We start from the raw sequence: 21,051 nt of genomic DNA on the forward strand, positions 1-21,051 counted from the left end.
CACCAAAGTCAATAGGAGTCATCTTATGGGGATCATGAATGTCTGTACAAAATTTCATGGTAATCCATCCAATAGTTGTTAAGATATTTCCACTAGTGTGCCAGAAAAACTGTGCTGAGTCTTGTCTTATCTTAAATATATTTTCTTGGAATATGACTGACTGATTCAGACACATTAAACATTTCAACTTAAACTGCTTATGTTACAGGAGATATACGGTTAGCTTACTTTTAGAATTCTCTCAGTACCATTGTAGAATGTAACAGTGCCAAATGAAAAAAATAACATCTCAAGTTGTATCTGCCTTCCCTTCTTGATACTCTCACTGACTGACATCAGACCCTGTAGATTTTGACAAGTGTGAAAGTTGAAAGGTTTCCTTAAGCCACTCCTCCTTGTCATACTCTACTCTCTATAGAGTCATTTTTGTCAAGCATATCCAAGAACATTCAAGAAGGAGTTGAAGTATCAGTGACCCGAGAATCAAGACTACATGACAGGGAAGAGAAGTCAGTCAATTTGAGCTGACTAGCTCGGACGGAAAGTGACACTAGGTTGACCAGTTAAAGAGATGTGCTGGGCCTGTGTTGTGATGATAGCTGAGGCTTTGACATGCCTTATGAGCCACACGACAGGCGATTTTTTTTTTTTTTTTTTTTTCCCTGAGATGAATCACTGAGTCTGGGATAATGATATGATGGCTGACTGATTGACATTCAGAACACAGGTTATTAATGCTCAGGCAGAAGTCAGGCTTCGGCTCTGCACTACAATCCACGTTCAGCCCATTTGCGTTCATTCTGCAACTGTGACCCAGAATTAAAATTTGGTTTATGGCAAAGTTCTCTGGACGTGCTAATTCAATACATTGTAACACCAACATTTTGTATTCACTTCTATTAATCCGTCAGCATCAGTTTATGATGTGGAAAAATTATTATTGGATGACCCAGTTGACTGCACACAATGCTTAAAACATTTCCATGGAAGGAATGTAGGTGGTGTCTGATTGACAGAGTGAAGCAGTTTTTTAATTGGAGGGACTTTGCGTCACAACCTCTGAACTAGTTCCTCAGTTTTGCATGTCACTGTATCTGAGTTACTCAAGGCATAGATAAAAAAAAAAAGAATCATTCATAAAGCATTGGAGAGGCCAGATAATACTCTTTCTGTATTGGAAAACATGATATCACTCGGTTCACACACATATATCTGTGCAGAGAAGTGATATAAAAGTGTCATATTATTGTTTTGCACTTTGAGCAGACAAATATGATCCCACCAGGGAGAAAGGGTTCAGGATATTGGCCTTTGCTTGCTAGACTAATATCTGGTGTATCTGTGAGGTGTTGCTAGCACTTCAGTCATCTTATGGATTATGATCGGTACGTTTCAGTGAGTCTGTGCATGCATGCATGTGTTTGTGTGTGTGTTTGTGTATGGATGTCTGCTGTCCCTTGTCATGATGAGGAAGAGAGAAGTGTTATCTCACTGAGGCAATGTTTCTCTAGCAGAGGATTGGAGGATTAAGGTGCATTGATTTCTCCAACCCCCAGGACATAGATTGAAATGTGAGCTCTGGCTCAGACCTCTGCTTGGCTAGTGGAGGTGCTCCTATTGCACCCCCCAACATCTCATCCATCCCCTGCCTCTTAATACTCAGTTTCCTAGTCCTGTTTTCCTCATAGCCACATTTCCAACAGTAACAAGTGTCTGCTTTGGCCTGATAGCACAGTATGTTTTCTCCCCTACTGCTCAAAGACACTCCGCTGATAGAAAACACAAAGAAACAGAATTTTTACACAGCAGGCCTTAGGATGTGAAGAATCCAAAATAATACAGTTTAATTGTAGAAAATAACAAAAAAAATAGCTTATTGTTATTCACGTATTGAGTTTCAGTTGGTAATTTTCTCAGTAATATGGGCTAATTTGAGAAAACGGAGCAGAATAGCTCCTCATATATAACTTATTTTATGTCAGACTCATAATATCTTTACCTCATTTGTTCCATAGGAGATCACCAGCCTTCTGCCCTTCTCCAAGATCTCTCTGGATGACTTTACTGACAACAAAGAGATAAGCAATGACCTCAATGCCTATATCCAGTACCGCATCAATGGCAGCAAGGATATCATGAACAACATTAGCCTCAATGGTAAGGCTGACCCTATCACAGTCGGAAAGCTCAGTAGCCACCTGATCTCACGCAGCCAAGGCTCCTACCTATATCTCAAACTCACCCTTGATCTATTTGAGAGAGGCCACCTGGTGATCAAGAGTGCCAGCTACAAAGTCGTGCCCGTCTCGCTGGCTGAGCTCTACCAGTTACAGTGCAACATGAAGTTCATGACCAATTCAGCCTTCGAGCGCTCATTGCCCATCCTCAATGTGGCGCTCGCCTCACTGCACCCCATGACTGACGAACAGCTGTTCCAGGCCATCAACGCCGGCTTCATCCAAGGGGAGCTGCCATGGGAGGACTTCCAACAACGCATGGAGTTGCTCTCATGCTTCCTCATCAAACGACGGGACAAGACACGCATGTTTTGCCACCCCTCTTTCAGAGAGTGGCTTGTTTGGAGAGCTGATGGAGAGAGTACCGACTTCCTCTGTGACCCCAGGTCAGTCCTTTGCTATGTAAACAAATGCAGAAACTCAGCAGCTGTCCCTTTAGGAATGTGTGCTCCTGTTGCAGGCAGGACAAGTCTGTAGTGCATCTAGAAAATATTCTTGTAATATATCACAAGTAGACCTCAAACAATCCGTCAGAAAAGTAAAAATTAAGCCATGATGATAATGACATGGCGGTAGGCAAATTAATCAAAATGTTCTCACAGTAATTGCTGCTTGAAATTAAGTCCTTTGAGTACAAAATGAGCACAGCAGACAGCACTCTTTAAGTTTGAGAAATAATCATGTTTGTCCATGAAGTTTTCACTTGTCAGTGTAGTTCTGTAGTTATTAATAGTATGTGAATCACGGTCGTCGTTTTGCCTAAAAAATAAACTGACATAAAGGAATTTGTATAGAAAGTAAGTAGAATGTCACAATCAATAAGTGCAGCAGACTCGTCTCTGAGTCATGGAGGAAATTGGTCCAGGTATTTATTGTAATCATAAATACCTATCATTTATAATTCAGTTGCTAATATACTGTATTATAGCTTTTTATTTTGTTACCGGCAATCTAGAATTCACAAGGACACTTCTGACATAGAGAGATCTCTGCTGCAAGCACATGAAAGAACTTCCATTGAAAATCAAACGCTAACAAGTAATATCTCTCCTTTAGTCTGGATATCTGGCTGTTAGTAGCTAACAATAGGTGCCACCCTTATTTGAAACAGCTGGATATCAGAAGTGTATGGAAAATATATATTCATTGTGCTAAAATCACAATTAGTATGTATTCCTACCAGTGTGTCTCTGTTAACTGAAAACATATATATATATATAAAAATAGAAAAACCTATGAATCAGTCCTCAGGAAAAAAAATTACAACACAAATTGTTTTGAAAACTATGAATGCCTTTATTAGTTAGGAAAATGGTGGCCTAATAATTTTACATATTTTTTGCAGTCATGTAAATCTACTGTGTATTCCACTTACTTGTAAGTTAAAATGAATTTACATGGACAGTCTGCAGAAATTTATCATTGTTTCCTGCCATGCCCTGCTTGCCCTGTGGGACAGGCTTATCTGCTTTAGTACTGCTACCTAATTGTAATTCTGGAGCCCTCTCACCCCACATTAGAGACTTCAGTCATTCACATTTAATAAATTGGATGATGTCAGCCTGGCTTTCATTTTTCCTCCCTGTTGCGCCTCGGTATCACCTCTGCTCACACAGTAGTGTCTTTAAGTGGACCAGAGCCATCATATTCTACCGTATATCGTATTCTACTCATTCATAGCCTTCCAACTCTGTCATTAAAAAACAAAAGGCTCATAGTCTGGCACAGGGAATGCACATGAAGATAAAAAGCAGCTGCACTGCCTCTCTGTTTGTGCTTGGCCACGAATAGAGGGAATTCTAACCTGATCAAAGTGATCTGCAATCATGCATGTCCTTTTAATGAAGTTCTGTATTAATTAATGCAGGAATTTCTGAGTGAAGAAGGAAAGGAGAATCCAGGGATTTTACACTCCTCCCTTTCCTTCAGTAGAGCATTGCCTGGATTTTTTTAGGTTATTCAGAGCAGTACTGAGTGAAATAGTTCGCCATGACACTGCCAAGGTGCTCTCTTCATGCACAGAATGAAAAAATACTTTCATGCTTAGTGAGGTAGGAGAGCACTGCAGTTCATTAGGTGGGTCAGTTTATGTAAGGCAAAGAAATACCATCAAAAGTTTATGTTGAGGCCATGACACCTTGATAAACATAAACACAACAAAGAACAAAAACTTACATTTCCTACTTTCCTGTTATCATTTCATTGTTATACTGCTGATTGACATCTCTGTTGTTTCTACACCCAGGACCGGCCATGCTCTTATGGCTTTCATGCTGTCTCGTCAAGAGGGGAAACTGAATCGGCAGCAGACCATGGAGCTGGGACATCACATTCTCAAAGCACACATCTTCAAGGTAGAGCTATGAAACAAGCTACATATTTCATGTGTGGTTGAAATCCATCCCTTCTAGGAATTTCCTGGTATTCATTCTCTGTTTATGGTTGACCAGAGGATAAGCCATGGGATGTGAAGAGAGGCACTGACAGCTCATTGATGTTATGTATGTGTGTTTGTGTCTTTGTGCATTCATGTATGCATTGTTGTGTGTGTGTGTGTGTGTGTGTGTGTGTGTGTGTGTGTGTGTGTGTGTGTGTGTGTGTGTGGCAGGGCCTGAGTAAGAAAACAGGTGTGTCATCCAGCGTGCTGCAAGCTTTGTGGATCAGCTGCAGTGCTGACGGCCTTTCTGCAGCGTTGGCCTCTCTGAGGAACCTCTACACACCCAACGTCAAGGTGAGACCTTCTCCAGCTCTTGTGTGTCACTTGTACCAGAAACAATGTACCAAACAAATGATGGAATGGAAGTGAACTTTGACAAACTAAATATTTGCTGGTCTTAGCTTTTCAAATTCGATGGTAAATACATCTCAGGTTTTTTGATTGTTGTGAAGACTTGTATCCAGCAGTTAAACTTTTGAAATGAAAAATATTCGCATAGATTCATAGATTCTTGATTTCTCAATGAGGAGAGATGTCATTTTAAGGATTTTAACAAGGCAATTGTACTTTTTTGTGGAAAAACAATATTGGATACAAATTGTTATGCAGAGTATTTTTGTATACCTTAAAACATATTTGGAGGGGACCTGCAACAAAGACATAGCAACATCCTCTGCACTTTATAGTAGAAATCATATTTTCCTCAAATTCTTGAATTACCCTTCATGCTGAATAGTATAGGATGTTTAATTAGTGACATCTGAGGTCCTCAAACGTCCTCCCTGAATGTTTTTGTAATTTCACAGTTAGCAATTTGCGAATTATCGTCAATGTCGCGCTCTGTTCCTTTTGTGTACTTACGGGGATGAGCGTGAGCTGATGATGACAGAGGAGGGTCACACTCAATGAAAAGGAGTCACTCTAGTTACAGAAGACAAAATGTTTTCAGGCCCTCATCAGTGTCAGATGAGTGTGAGCTCAGCACTGATACACAATGAAAACCACAATGAGAAGCAGCTAAATATGCTCATTGTCCTAGACTCTTGATCTTCTTGATATCTTGCCATTAGCTCAATCTGTTACCATCTCTCGTCTGGAAGGCTAAAAGCAAATGCCATTAACAGACAGGCTCTAATTATTATAGTGAGTTACATAATTTAAATATATTATAAAATTATAAGAGCTTTAACTTTTCTCCTTCACCTCCAAACTGTCCTGTTTTTTTCTGTTATGTGAGCCCTAGAACATCTATTCATTTTCCATTTCTCTCACATTTCCTATTTTATCATAACATCTCACAATAATGCACATTTTTTTTACATTTTCCACTTTCCCCACATTTTCAATTTTCCACTCATCTCCAATTTCCATCACAGCACTTTTTTTTATTTCCTACATTTATATTCTTGTATTTCCCATTTCCGTGGTTGCTTACCGTATATGATGAGAAGAGGATGTTTGAGTATTTAGAGGACACTGACTGTTTTAGGGTGTGTGTCTCTCATGTCAATAGTGAATACAGACCAGAGCAATCAAAAAAAGAGTGGTAAGTGATAAAAGAAGCTAAAAATAGGTCATGATAGCCCAATGGTTAAGTCACATACAGTACCAGTCAAAAGTTTGGACACAACTTGAATGAGAAAGTGTGTCCAAACTTTAAGTGCAACATCCCCTCTTTGATTCTAAGTGGGGACCTTTTGTTGCGTACTATACCACTGTCTACCTCTACACTGTCAACTACCAATTAAAGGCACAAATACCCCCCAAAAAAAGAATAACAAAGGGTGGCAGGAATGTGTATTTCATTGGATGCCAACTGCTTAATCAAGTTACTAGAAAAAGATTTGCATCTTTGGCCTATTGTAATCTAATTTACATTTAGCAGCTGAATAATATGCCCTGATCAGTTTCTTGTTACACACTCTGATTAGCCAATTATGTATCAGATATCGCTCTGGCATTATCTTATAAGGAACAAAGGAAATTAAAAATGTGAGAAAAGGGAAATAGGGAAGTAGATAACTGATGTGTTTCAGAATAGTAATGTGTGGAGTTACAAGACCAGTACAAGATGAACGAGGAAGGAAAATGGAAGACAAATACTTCAGATAAATACTTAAATACAAATTTTTTAACTGGCTGCATTATTTATGTAGATATTCAGTTACATTTTTGAGGCAACAGATAGTCTTGTAATGATTTGTTACTTCTGGAGCTCCACACAGAGAAGATACTATCCTTCTTAGTAATGACCTATTTCAGTTTCCCGACAGTAATTTGACAAACACAAGTCCATGTTCATGTTAGTAGGAGAACTTCTTACACCAACATTATTTCAGATTTAGACAACTACTTGTGTACTACCTTCTGGTTCGGTATGAGGGGAGACAATCATTTGCCTCTTCAGGAAAGGCCATTATGTCTGAATTATGTATTCTGACTTGAAGCAAAATTATCCTACATTTTTCTTTGTCATTAGTGTTTCAGTGGGGTTCCATCACTTGTTGTCATCCTCATTGTGTATTTGTGAGTTATTGTGCGCAAGTATAACATCACTCAGAGAGATATTCACAGAATGACCTTGTTCTATCTTCTGTGACAGCAGGGAATTGCTGTTAATTTATTCTGCAGTGGATCTGACAAATAAACAGTTTCATTTTCTGTTGTCGAATACTCGTTTGGCTTTGTCGCTCTGTTTTACTAAGTGTTTATTATTGATTCCTCGTCATGGAAAAGAATAGCACACTTAATAATTGCATTCAGTAGAATATGGCCGCATTCTACTGAATGATGAGGCTGAAGCAATATAAGCTTTTGCTCTGAAATGAGTTACACTGGGGAAAGAAAATGTATTTATCATATATCTATATCATTAGATTTTGCTGCTGTTTGATCAGTCATTAACCATGATATCTAAAGATCCTTAAAATGTATAAATTAGTACAATTTATAGCCTTATAAAATAGTTTTACCAACACTGATCTTGTAGCACAGATGTGTGGATAAGTATTGTTCAACTTTATTTTCAATTCTAGTCAAGATCCCATTTTTTCTAAAGATGTCTGGATTGTATTTCTGTAATGTTGTCAAAACAGTGTGGAATATTTTATCAACCTTTGAAGATAGTTGAGGCAGCACATTTATGTCAGTGTTTTTTGTTTCCTCATTTTGGCAATAAAATGATCTTTAATCCAGTTAGAGGACACACTGAAATACATATTTTAATGTTTTGTTTTGTTTGAAGATACTACAACAGTACAGATGGTACCACTTTGATAAAACTGTTCCAAACCAGCTGTCTGCGTTTGCGTTGCTCATCAGGTGAGCCGTCTGCTGATGCTGGGTGGAGCAAACGTGAATTACCGCACCGAGGTGCTGAACAACGCGCCAGTAATTTGCGTCCAGTGCCACCTCGGCCACCAGGAAATTGCTTCCTTGCTCCTCGAGTTTGGGGCCAGCGTAGACGTGGTGTCTGAAAATGGCATGAATCCTCTCTGCTTCTCAGCTGCTGCAGGACACTTGGGACTCGTCATGCTGCTCTGCAAGAGGGGGGCCAAGGTGAGTGGCTAAAAATTGTGACTCTCTGCTGCTGCAAATAAAGCTGAGTTAGAACTATCTACCTTCTGATGATAGAAACTGGACAGTCTTTAGGGTAAAGTCATGATTACCTATACAGATTTTGCTCGATCGCATTGACACAGCACATAACTCACAGCTATTTACTGCAAAGATACAATATGTACCACAGGTGTTGGGCATATATTGTGTGTGTGTGTGCAGTAGAGCTAATAATGTTGTGTTTCTTCCAGGTTGATCATGTAGATAAGAGTGGCCAATGTGCGCTAGTCCATGCTGCTCTGCGAGGACACCCAGAGATTATCCAGTACCTGCTGGAGCTAGAGTGGAGTGCTGAGGGGCAGCAGCAGGACTGCGCTCTGAAGAACAAAGCCCTGCAGCAAGCTTTGATAGCAGCCTGCAGCATGGGACACACACAGGTCTGACTGATACACATGCACATATTTTACTTCACACACAACCAGTCCCCCCACACAGTAATTAATACAACTAAGGAGAGGTTTTTATGTCCTCTTTGTTACTACAAAAATAGATGTATTTCACAGAAAAAACTGTACATATAAAATTCATACTGTATATTGCAAAGAAATGCAAACTACATGGAATTCTGTATTTTTTTCTCCATACTTCATAGCAACACCTTTGTTTCCAGTGTGTTTTCACAACAATCTTCAACAACAAATCTCAGCTTTTTCAGAAAGCAGGGGGGACTATGAAAAAAAAAATAGAGCACATCTTGTTCTCAGTGATGATGACTTAAGGTTTGAGGTGTTGTTCTGCCTTGTGAATCTGAAAACAGGAGTCAGGGATCGATCACAGTGCAGAGCCCTCAGCTGCCCAGGTGCGATGTAGGCTCAAGGTTTATTTTGGCTTCCTCATTAGCTGCAATGGGATCCTCTGGCCCAGCTTAGAATAACACAACTGGGCCAAGTTACGCTGTGAACCCACGTGCAGGAGACCCCCAAAACAGTCTTGTATTACAGATTAGACTCGACTCAAATAACCTCATACGGTGGTTCAAGAACCAGCCGTTCTCTAGTTTACTGTGATTAATTACTGTAATAATCATTTGCTTGGGCAGCACCATGTTTGATCAGCTGAAGTTTGTTGCCTTTTTTTTTTTTTTGTTACTCTGCTACAAAATTAGCATGTTGTCTAACCTTTTGAAGGTTTATTGGAGCTGAAGCGGTACGTCATTAATCTAAGTTTCTTTTTGGCAGGTTGTGAGGGGCTTGCTGGTGTTGAATGATGAGCATACCGTGCAAATTGATAGCCATGACACTCTGTGGGGAGAGACAGGTATGTTTTCATCCATCTTTTTTGCATTACATGACTCCCTTGTATCATCACCTGCTGTTTTATCATTCTGGACCTCGCTGCTGTAATCGTATGCTGCAGTAGAAGGTCTGGTATATCCCTCCTGCACAGTAATGCTCCATGTTTGATGCAGAGGTCGCTCAACCTCGAATGTGTGCGCATTTTAATGGCTGTTCCACGTTCTTCTGTCCTGTGATTTCTGGTAAAAGCATTACATATCGTGGTCATGTGGGTTTCTACTTAGAGTTTGGTCAACACAGCATTTCCTCTTAGCAATCTTTTTCCAACATGCCCACTGGATTTTAGCTCCAGTATCCCCTCGGTTCTGTCTGTTTAGATGCCGACAACAGTTTGGACATTTTGAAGTTTCTCCACCATCTGTTTTATACAGATTCAGTCAGATTTAGATGTTCCAGGGACATTTGTTGAATGACATAGATTATAGGCTCCTAAGCATGTTTATGTTACATATTAAGTAGATATTAGTTGAATCTTTTTTTTTCTGAGAATGTTTTTGGGACTACTGATAAGTTTGCGCTTCTGCCTGATTAAAATTGAGTGATGACAGAAAGTGGGGGACAGATTTTGACAATCAGAAGATGATGTTTTGGACGGTGGCTGCAGTTAATGGTCTTGCTCAAAGCCATTTGAAACTAGTTGAGGAATGGGTGCAAAAAGCTATGTAGAGCAGCAGCTTAAATGCAGGAGGTGACTATCAGGTGTATGATGATATTTGGTTTGACAGAAAGTACACGGTAGACTGCAAGGCCACGTCTCCAGTATTATCACACACTATGGAAGGGTCCAGAGATCTTGAATGTGTTGCCATTGCAGATTTGATGTGCTGATAAATGTTCCATATGTCGCCGTGCATTATAGTCACTATCAGTGTACACCAAGGAAGTGGTCCTAAGAATATGTATTCGAACAACACAACCAGACACATATCCTTTAAAATACCAGCCTGGAAATACAAACAGTGTAAAACACATATGTAGTTAAGGCAGAAGTGTGCTTCGTTTTCTGGTTTAGTGCTAAAAATACTTCTGATGCATTACGTAAGTTTCAAGCACATCCAGAGCTACAGTATTTCTCATGAATTGAATTTTGAAATGTTGGACACATTTTGTTTTGTCTCAGATCTTCAGTATAAACCTCTGCTCTCAGTTTAGTGATCCACAGCTATAAATTTCCAAATCGCACCCTTTCTTATTTAACAACAGTGTTTGATGCTTTTTGTGCACAATCATGCTGGAGTAGATATAAAAAGGAACATTTTAATAATAGTCTCTTTGTGTCTCTCGCAGTTGTAAGCCAGTGGTATTTAGCACCAAAAGTTTGGTGCGGCAGGAATGTAGGTCAGCCTATCAGCTGAGAGGCTGTCCACATTGTGGTTAACTGGTGCCTTTGCCCTGCTAAATGACTGCAGGACTTCAGACCTTGTTACAGTCCTGGGACAAAGGATGGTCCCTCTGAAATATTCCTCTATGGAACTGCTGTTCTGGTTCCTCTGATATGACTAGGATCTTTGTTCATGTGCAATCACAACGCCTGCATCACTGTTGAAGACATACATTTATCCAAAGCATATTACTGAGCCTCATGTGTACCCTAGATTGTATAAAGTCCTTGACTATTGCTGTAAATAATAATCATCATAATATTGGAGCCACATGTAGCTGCAGTCCAGTATTTACCTCTTTCCTCTATGCACACAGTGAATGTTATGTCACAGCTAGCACCCTGTTGGCATCTGTCCTGAACGAGGGAAATTGCAGGTCACAGGGAGCAATAGAAAGACGTGAGGCTGCTGCACCACTGACCTGAAACAAAAAGACTCCCAAACCCTTGACATGAACGCATATTCAAATATCTTTGTGCCCACCAGGCACTCATTTAAAACGAGGCCAGAGCCCATCTGTATTCGTGGGAAATAGGTTAGTAAACACAGTTGACATCCATAATGTGGATTTTTGTCCATTGGGTCATGCCCAGCCTAGAAGACCTTTATGAGACATAAAATGATACAGATAGAGTTCAGAGGAGTTCACTATGAGGCAGTAAAAAATAACTATGCTAACAACGGACATTATTAGCACTGAGAGGTATATTAAATTGCAGTCTCACCTCAAATTCTTTTTTAGGCCTTCCATGCTCAGATTTAATAATCCAACCTGGTAGCACTACTGCAAAAAATACCAAAACTAACTAAGTCCCTGCAATATCCCCTTTAAAAAGTGACCATTCAACATTGTCTCTATAACAATTCTCTGATAACAACCTGTCTCTGAAAAAACGTATTTCATATTTGAAATTCAGTGGAATATTACATCTCTATGCAAATAGATCTACTGTCTCCTGTGTTTAGAGACAGATTGGATTGCACATCCATGCAAGTTCCATCTTTTAAAATCCCCTCTTAAGATGCAAAACACTTCCCCGTTATGCAAAGAAAGGTAATTTAACTCCTCATAATCATTCTCGGTGTGAACACACAGCAGCAGGATTGGTTCAAGACAAACACCAACAGATACTGGTGTTGCTTAGTGTTATGAAAGTGTAATCTTTTGTATATCATAAGTAATGGTATGATTTTTTTTTGCTTTGTTTCTACTTTATGGTATGTACAGTCATGTATAGATCATTCTCAGGCATATTGCATGGCGTCATAAAAAATATAAACATATAAACATCTTCTGGCAAATGTAGAAGCCAGTTGTTGTTATGGTAGGAATTCATTTAAATGATTAAATCCTTTTCTTTGAGGTTGGATTCGTAATCAATTTAGCAGTAAGTGCTTGCTTACTCTTTGCTAATTGGTGATATGGTGATGGGCTTTTCCGTGTGGAGTTTAAATGTTCTGTCCATGCTGCTATAGCTCTCTCTGGAGTGCTTCCACAACATAAGACTAAGGCTCTGGGAAGTCTACATGTGCCGGAAAACGGCTGCCTGCTGCTCTTATTAGTTAGGATGGCTTACACGCAGAGGACTAATAAATTCTGTCTATAAAATACACTTGAGGTCTTTTCTTCTTCTGTACAAGGCTCTGCTATTTTCTTCCATATGCACACAGACGGCAAGTGTTCATACTGCATAATAAGAGCACAGCGCAAGCTAACCCATGCTGCTATTTGTGGGAATGCTCAGGTGCCTGAGGAAAAGATACGCTTTATACTAGCAAGTGACAAACACCTGCACTTGTTTAAAAAACACTTAAAGCATTTTAATCCCTCCCTCCCCCATCCCCAGTCCCTTCCTACACAACCCTCTAGGGCTCTATAGATTGGTGTATGACACAACGTCTGACATAAAACTTTAGATGAACAGACAGAGAGAAAAAACAAAACATAAATCCAAGAGAAAGAATATATGTACAAGTAAGAATCTAATATATATATAGATATATATATGAGTACATGAAGATATACAGTAGCAAACATATGTGAATGTATCACAAAACAATGATACTGTTGGTTCACATCTTATATAAGAGCTGATAAAGGGGATTCATTTAAAGTCACTAATATCTGCTGACATATTGATAACACCCAGACTGTTATATCTTAAATTTTCTAGTGGTGACATTGATATTCATCTCCTCCACCCAGCGTGTCCGACTTGAATTGGAGAGGAATCAATCTCTGTACAGTAATGAGGCAAACGTTATGGCTTTTGCTTGTGATGCCATAATTTTTGTGTTTGGGGAGACACTACAAAAACAGCAGTGCTTGGATGATCTTGTGTTTGTTTCCTGCATTCTGTATCTGTGTAAATGCCTCAAAAATATGCCCCCAGGATCTGTTCAGAGACTAACAAGAGCAAAACATACTGTATGGCTTATGACCAAGCTGGACTTTGGAGGCATCTTGGACATTCTGAACTGGTGTTAGAATCAATTTTGGCAAGTTTATTATTCAAGTAGTGTAATGCCACAATACTTATACTGTAGGTCCACGCATTAAGTATTAATTACAAGTGAAAGTGTTACAGACTGCATTGTCACACTTCCAAAACATCTGCACTTTTACTGTTTGTGTTGAAATCAACAACATTTACAGTTTTCTGATGAGACAATTATCTTTGGGCCTCATTTATCAACCTTCTGTAGAAAAGATTCTTCATCCAAATGATCATACTTGTACAGAAATTTCTTTTTTTTTTATATGAAGAAATTGACCTAAATAAGGATTAATGGTCACAAACCTTTCCTGTAGGAAATATTGCTCATTTCTTGTCACAAATATCTGTCTTTTTTAGCAGTTTAGCAGTAAAATCAAACTTTATAGACATTACATTTTGTTCTCAGAGGTGGATGCAGAGGCCAGTATGCCTGTGTGCTCAGTACAAATGTGTTTTTTTTTATGTAATTTAGCATCTGCTCTGTCACCAGGAGGGCAAAGGGAAATTTACAAATCACAATAAATGTCTCTGTGTTGCCTTTTAAAAGTTGCCTGCAACCTTTTGTAATTGTCATTCTGTCAATTATTGAATCGTACTTAATTGAGTTGTTGATGTATTCTGAACACCCTGGGAAAAAGTATTAAAAGCTTTAGCTATTAGCAAGGACAAATTGAAAAATCCCAATCTATAGTTAGAATAAATTGTATGCGTGTTTTTTAGCATTTGTCAGTCTTGGTAATTAAGGTTCCAGGTTGTTTATCTGCTATGATTTCAGGCTCTGGGTTCAAAGCTGTAGTTAAAATGCCAGGTCACAACGTCGTTGCTGTTCTTGGGTTTCTCCAGCCTGGCGGTTAAGTGGTGGCGGATAAGGATGTTATTATGTTTACTTTGTAAATCTGTTTATCAGAGAGTTATTTAGAATCTCCTCCCGAAGACACTGTTACGGCAGGCTATGGTATGAGGTATGAGATGAGTTGGCAAGAGGTAGCACAGAGTTGAAACAAGGTTGATGAATAGCTTACAAAAAATTCGATAAGATAAAATCAGGTGAAACGACACAATGAATGACCAAAGTGAAAAGGAAGCTCCTCCTCTGAAGAGTAGGAATGCTGAAGTGCTTTGTAGTATAAAGAACGTTGTTGAAGAGCTGAATAAATACTGTTAACGAGATGTGAACAGCAAAAGGCATGAAATCTTCCAAGAATAGAATGAGTTATGTAAAAAAAAAACGGGGTCACTTTTGAACATCAAACCAAACAGCTGTTGAATATATCTTCATTGTAACCCAGGTGCTGCTAACGCTGCTCCCTGAAGCACAAACACAGCCTAAGTTTAGCTGCTCAGTCATTGTTCTCTGCTGTGTTGTATATGTGTGTGTGTGTGTGTGAGGATATCCATATTTTGCGCAGATGGAGGGTGGGGTGTTTTGGCTCTGATGACTTGTTCATCCAGATGGATAATGTCAGTCTGATATGGAGGCTCAGCGGTACTTAAATCTCTCAGAGGTGAATCTCAGAGCAGAACTCTTCAGATTCTTACCATGGATCTCACTCTATTTGGACATTTAAGACCGACACATCTGCTGCCATACATCAGCAGCCACTGATTAACTGTAAGCATCACACATTTCATCTTTGTTTTCTTTCAAGACCTGAGTACAAGCAATAATTAGTATTTGACTTTTTGTTTAAAATAAATTAGACCGTTAATTCCAGTTCATCTTTGTCTAAAAACTTTACAAAATACAAACAAGAAATGGGTGTTGAACAGAATTGTTTGACTTTGTTGTCTAATGTTTGTCTGCTGATGCATAAAATGACATAGAATTCTCATCTCTCAGTACACGGCTCTGGGAGCTTGAGGCAAGAATTTAATGAGTTTAATAAGCATAACATAATTGTTTTTAAACTCAATTAGCACCAGACATTAGCCGGCATTTCTCTACTCATCTTTGCTAGGAGGGATTGCAAACACTATTTATATCTGAGCTTTTCTGTTTCCCTTTTTCTTCAACGTTACAGACCTGTTGCTGAACAGCGTTACTTTCTGTGTACTGTTTGGTGTCGTGTTGTGGATGGGTTGAATTCCACTCTTATCTATCTTCACTTCTTCCTGTGTCCTACATCAGTACTAACTTTAGCGTCCTCTTTGCAGCCTTGACGGCGGCAGCGGGCCGGGGGAAGATGGAAGTATGCAGCTTCCTTTTGGAGGAAGGGGCAGTGGTGCAGCAGGTCAACCGGAGGGGAGTGTCTCCTCTATTCTGCGCGGTCAGACAGGGACACTGGCAGGTGAGACACTATCCCTCCATATTCTCAGCTTTTTATACTCCCTCAAATCATTTTCAAACAATGTGTAGTATTTCAAACCATATAGGATGTATCACCTGCCCTTAGAGATAACTCTTGTCCAAATATGTGGAAACAAGGACATGTCCCTGCTGTGTATGAACTATGCGCACTTGGATGTGTTTGATGTCTGTTCTCTGACTGTTTTTTGTCTGTTTCCTAGATTGCAGAGCTGCTGTTGCAGCACGGTGCTGACATTAACATCAGCGACAAGCAGGGCAGGACTTTACTCATGGTGGCTGCCTGTGAGGGTCACCTGAGCACCGTTGAGTTCCTGCTTTCCAAAGGTGAGCTCCGACAGCATCGCCACCACATAACATCCACCGTTAGTCTCATGCCAGAGTAGAGAAATTACAAGGCTTTACACATTCATTACTTGGATGTATTTAATTAGCAGAGTGTTTTCATATGAAATGTTTAATGACTCTCGTCTGTTTCAAAGGTGCATCTTTGACTTCGATGGACAAGGAGGGGCTGACACCCCTCAGCTGGGCATGTTTAAAAGGACATAAGAACGTAGTGCAGTTTTTGGTGGAGAAGGGTGCGGTCATCGACCACACAGACAAAAATGGACGAACTCCGCTGGACCTTGCTGCCTTTTACGGAGACGCAGAGATTGTACGTGACTGAAATTAATTTAAGTTTATTGAAAACCTCCGAACACACCACATACCAACCCACCCTTCACGTAGCCTTAACTGACAACATCCCTGTGCCGTTATTGAACACATACCGCTGTGTGTTAGTCCAGCTCTTGACAGTCTCTGCAGTGTTTATGTGTTTTTAAACTGTCGGTGGTCTCAAATAGGTCCAGTATTTGGTGGAAAGAGGAGCAGTGATAGAGCATGTGGACTATAGTGGGATGAGGCCTCTGGACCGGGCCATAGGCTGTCGGAACACGTCGGTGGTGGTGACTCTGCTGAAGAAGGGGGCCAAGCTGGGTAAGAACATTGTTTTTCAAAAATCCAAGTCCATGTAAGTGAGTGTAAAACCTACCGCGTTGTACACTTACTGCACATGAGTTCATAAGTACTAGAAGAATCAGCTGTTTCTCTTCCAGTCCTTAGCAACTGTCTGTGGTCTGCTCCAGTTCTCTTACGCCTCGGCGAACGTAGTGTATGAAACACACTCAGTATTTTGTTTTGTCTCTATGTCAAGCTCATTTCTGTCTTGCTCAGTATCTCATGGATCTAAGAATAAGCTCAGAGTAATTTTGTGGAATGTTGTGGAAAAACCCTGTTTCCATTACCGCTGTTCACTCGCTCTTCTGGTATGTCAGTGCATGTGTGTGTCCTTCCTTCTCTCCTTCGTGTGCTGCTCGGCTAATTTAAGAATGTGACTTCCCACCTAAACGACATTCATAGCACTATCTCAGTCCGCGGCTTATCTGCAGGCTTGAAGTCGAGTGAAAAGCTAAAGTACACTATGAAACACATTTTCCTTTCACTTTAAATGACTGCTCTTGTTGCATGACCTCTTTTCTCTTCACTCTCTCCCTCCTAACTCTTTCTTGACTGCTTTCAATAAACTAAGGCCACAGAGCGTCTCCTTACGATCGATCAGGTACAATCTTTAGGTAACTTTACCTTGTACCAATTTCCAGAGAATACAGCGACCGTCTGTTGGCACCAACATTGACGACCTAACACGTCTCCGTCGACCTCTTTCTTTCTTCTCATGCACCCACAGGGAACGCTGCTTGGGCCATGGCTACTTCCAAGCCTGACATCCTTATCATCCTTCTTCAGAAGTTGATGGAGGAAGGAAACCTGCTTTACAAGGTACAGTGTTGTGCAAATGTCAGAGAGCCTAAGCTGCTCTGCTGCACTAAAAGACAGACGTAGCCTGAGTTATTATTAAATGATGCCAAGCAGTGAAAAGTATAATTAAATTCAGCTTAAAAATGAGGTGATTATCATCTTTTTCTGACTCAGTTAAATGCAGAAATTGAATGGATGTGTATGTTCCGCACCGCTTACCAAAGGAGCCATGATCGATGCCTGACATTTAACAGATTGAGTTTTGTGGCAGAAAGGACAATCCTGTCAGGTGTGTGTGTGTGTGTGTGTGTGTGTGTGTGTGTGTGTGTGTGTGTGTGTGTGTGTGTGTGTGTGTGTGTGTGTGTGTGTGTGTGTTTTGAGCTTGTCTGTGTGTTGCGTGTGTGATTGATGAGAAGGGAGGGCTTGAGCCAGAGAAACAGCTATTGTGGGGGAGTATCTGGTGAATACCTTGTCCTGCTTCTTTCCAATTTTTCCTTCTGGTCCTGTCCTCTTCCTCACTGCGTGTGTTTGCCCTCCATGTGTCCTCCAGAAAGGGAAGATGAAAGAGGCAGCCCAGAGGTACCAGTACGCCCTGAGGAAGTTTCCTAGAGAAGGCTTTGGCGATGACCTGAAGGCATTTAAAGACCTGAGGGTCTCTCTGTACCTCAATCTCTCCCGCTGTCGCAGAAAAACCAATGTAAGCCTCTCACGAGACACGTTTTTTTCTTTGCTCCTCAGGCAGTGCTGTATTTTTAGCTCGATCCTTTAGTAACTTAAAATATGGCATTTCACTGGCCACATCTTCACTCAATCAGTGTAATGAATATCAATATCATCCATCTCTTAATGGATATTTGCTGAACAAAAGACTTTTCTGGGTAGTTTGAGCAATTCTTTTAAATGTTTAGAGAAAAATAAATAAATCTGTGACTAGGACTCCAGCATATGAAATGAATTGACCATGTGTAGGCAGGGAAAGCTTGTTAGTGTTCAGATGGCAACAGGGAGGAGGTGGGCAGGAAGCTACAAATGTACTGGGCAGTGGACTCAAGCTCCTCAAATCTCGTCTGTTCAGTCAGCTGTTTACCAGTTTACCTGCGTAAGTGCCGGAGAGGTAATATTTGTCAATTTCTGCCATTACTAAGTGTTCAAAAATACTTTAATGTCTGTGAAACAAAGAAAACAGAAGAAAACTGCCCTCAAAGCAACAAACTGCATTAATAAGACATAACCAGCAACAAGGACAAATATTAATGTTTATTTTAAATTTTCATTTTTGTTGTTGAATATCTTATCCTTTTATAGGACTTTGGGATGGCTGAGGAGTTTGCAACAAAAGCACTGGAGCTGAAACCCAAATCCTATGAGGCCTACTATGCCCGTGCAAGAGCTAAAAGGAGCAGCAGGTAAACTACTCAGCGCAGCTCCAGACCAGCACAACTGTTTACTATTGATGGTGAATTATGAAGTCTGGATCTGCTAACAATGCCTCTCTCCATTCTCTCCTCCATCCACAGGCAGTTTACGGCGGCCCTGGCTGACCTGCATGAAGCAGCCAAGCTGTGCCCAAATAACCGCGAAATCCGTCGCTTGCTGGCTCGAGTTGAGGAAGAGTGTAAACAGATGCAGCGCACTCAGACCAAAGGAGGCCTCGCTGGGGCTGCAGCTGCGGCTGCTTCCGGCCAGGCATCAGGAGGCCACGAGTCTGACCAGGAACAAGACGAAGGACAAGAGGACCCTTTAGAGCACAGCCTTGCAAGGAACGCAGAAGGCCAAAGAGACATCCTGGAAGAGGAGGAAGAGGAGGAGGCGACCTCGCAACATGACAGGACACCTGAGGCCTGCTGGTCACAGAACAGTTTCCCCTTCAACAGAGTCTTACCCTCTGAGCCTGTCAGCAATAGTCTGGGTCACCAGAGTCTGAACCCCAGCTCACCCCCAGGCCCCGGCAGGCTTCCCCTTCACCGGTACCCTCGAGAACACCGGGAGGCCCAACAGGGCCTGGTCCTACAGCCCACCAAGCAAGCCCAGATAGTCAAGACCAACCAGCATATGAGCTCCATGCAGGCTGGTGGCGGGGCTGTGGGGGGCCGCACAACAGGGGCCAAATCCCAGTATGCTCCCTCCAGTCCCTTACCCAGCCGACACATGTCCAGCATGCTGAAGCCTGGACCGGGCATCGACATCAGTCCTCTGCCTCTCCCATCTGACGAGCCCATCTACAAGAACCGCATGCCACTAGCAGCTGCCTCCACCTCCATGGGTCACAGTTGTGAAAAAGAGAGCCTCCATTCCTCCCAGGCCTCCTACTCATCCTGCAGCAGCTCCAAGGGTCTGGGACAAGACAGGTTATCAGCCCACTCTGCATCCTCTCTGGATGGGTTGGCCTGCTCCGGTCCTGGTCCCCAGGGAAACCATACCGACCCAGGAAAGGAAGGGATGTGTGGTGCAGTAGGATTGCAGGGAGGAGGCAGCAGCAGCATGCGTGTGTCTAGTTCTACCAGCAGCTTGGCCTCCAGCAGCAGTCTATCAGACAGCGGCAAGCTGGGACCTGACGTCCGCACCAAGATCTCAGACAAGACAAAGCACAGCCAGCAGGCCAGCTCTGCAACAGAGTACAAACCCAGACCCTTCATGGGCATAACTGACAAGACAGCACGCTTTCAACAACAGCTCCAACAACAGCAAATCCAACAGCAGCAGCACCACGTTCTGCAGAGTCATCAGAGCCTGCAGTCTGCTGGCCGCAGCTGGCTGAACCACTCCTCTGACGGTCTGGTGTGTCACAACATGTCAACAATGGGCCTGCAGCCTGTCGACTGTGAGCTGCCTTACGCCAAAACAGTGAGCACTTATCAGGAGCAGCACAAACCTCCGTCACCTCAGGGTGCTATGGCAATGAGTAGCTTACAAAACGGCATGCACACCAAGGAATTCACAGAGAAGTTCTGCCAAGCCACCAACTGTTACAAAGAGTCCAAGCCAGCACTGGCGATGCAGCACACGTTCATGGACAGTAAGCCCAAGCAGCCTGGCCTAGCCCGAGATAATCCTGCCATTCACATAGCTTCTATGAAACCAAAGCGATCATTTATAGAGTCGAATGTGTAGAGATATTTGTTCTATCTCATACAGTCCACAACGCACACACACTAGCAAAAATAATTGTTTTAATTTTTTTTTTTTTTTTTTTTTTTTTAAACCAGCCCCAGAAAGAATACAGTCTCACTTTTAAGCCTTGTAAGAAGCACAGTATGTGTGAATACAGACTGCAAGCAGTGTGCTCCAGATTTCCCTCCTCCCAACCTGCCGCTTGTGGCTGTCAGCTTCTGTTACATGACAACATGTCCACTGTCATTCAGCCAAGCTGGAGACGTTGCACTGAAGGAAGTATTTGGGCATGTACTGTACAGTCCTCATCAACAAAACAGTGACAGCAAGCACTTTATACACAGTTAGGCCATTTAAGTGCTTAAACA

At 41.4% G+C, this 21,051-nt stretch overlaps 1 protein-coding gene across 2 annotated transcripts in view; it reads left to right on the forward strand.

Moving 5' to 3' along the window:
- Positions 1-20,783, forward strand: part of tanc1b (tetratricopeptide repeat, ankyrin repeat and coiled-coil containing 1b) — a 110,734-nt gene extending 89,951 nt beyond the window's left edge. For both annotated transcript variants that reach the window (XM_042426522.1, XM_042426523.1), the window contains exons 13-26: positions 2,016-2,623; positions 4,483-4,591; positions 4,846-4,968; positions 7,996-8,232; positions 8,484-8,669; positions 9,471-9,549; positions 15,622-15,755; positions 15,976-16,099; positions 16,255-16,430; positions 16,621-16,753; positions 17,502-17,593; positions 18,123-18,269; positions 18,878-18,978; positions 19,090-20,783. In XM_042426522.1, the coding sequence (XP_042282456.1) occupies positions 2,016-2,623; positions 4,483-4,591; positions 4,846-4,968; positions 7,996-8,232; positions 8,484-8,669; positions 9,471-9,549; positions 15,622-15,755; positions 15,976-16,099; positions 16,255-16,430; positions 16,621-16,753; positions 17,502-17,593; positions 18,123-18,269; positions 18,878-18,978; positions 19,090-20,683 (3,843 nt within the window). In that variant the 3' untranslated portion in view covers positions 20,684-20,783. The remainder of the gene's footprint in view (positions 1-2,015; positions 2,624-4,482; positions 4,592-4,845; positions 4,969-7,995; positions 8,233-8,483; positions 8,670-9,470; positions 9,550-15,621; positions 15,756-15,975; positions 16,100-16,254; positions 16,431-16,620; positions 16,754-17,501; positions 17,594-18,122; positions 18,270-18,877; positions 18,979-19,089) is intronic.
- The last annotated feature ends 268 nt before the right edge of the window (positions 20,784-21,051 follow it).

Source organism: Thunnus maccoyii, chromosome 11 (genome assembly GCF_910596095.1).
Source record: "Thunnus maccoyii chromosome 11, fThuMac1.1, whole genome shotgun sequence".
NCBI classification, from domain to species: domain Eukaryota; kingdom Metazoa; phylum Chordata; class Actinopteri; order Scombriformes; family Scombridae; genus Thunnus; species Thunnus maccoyii.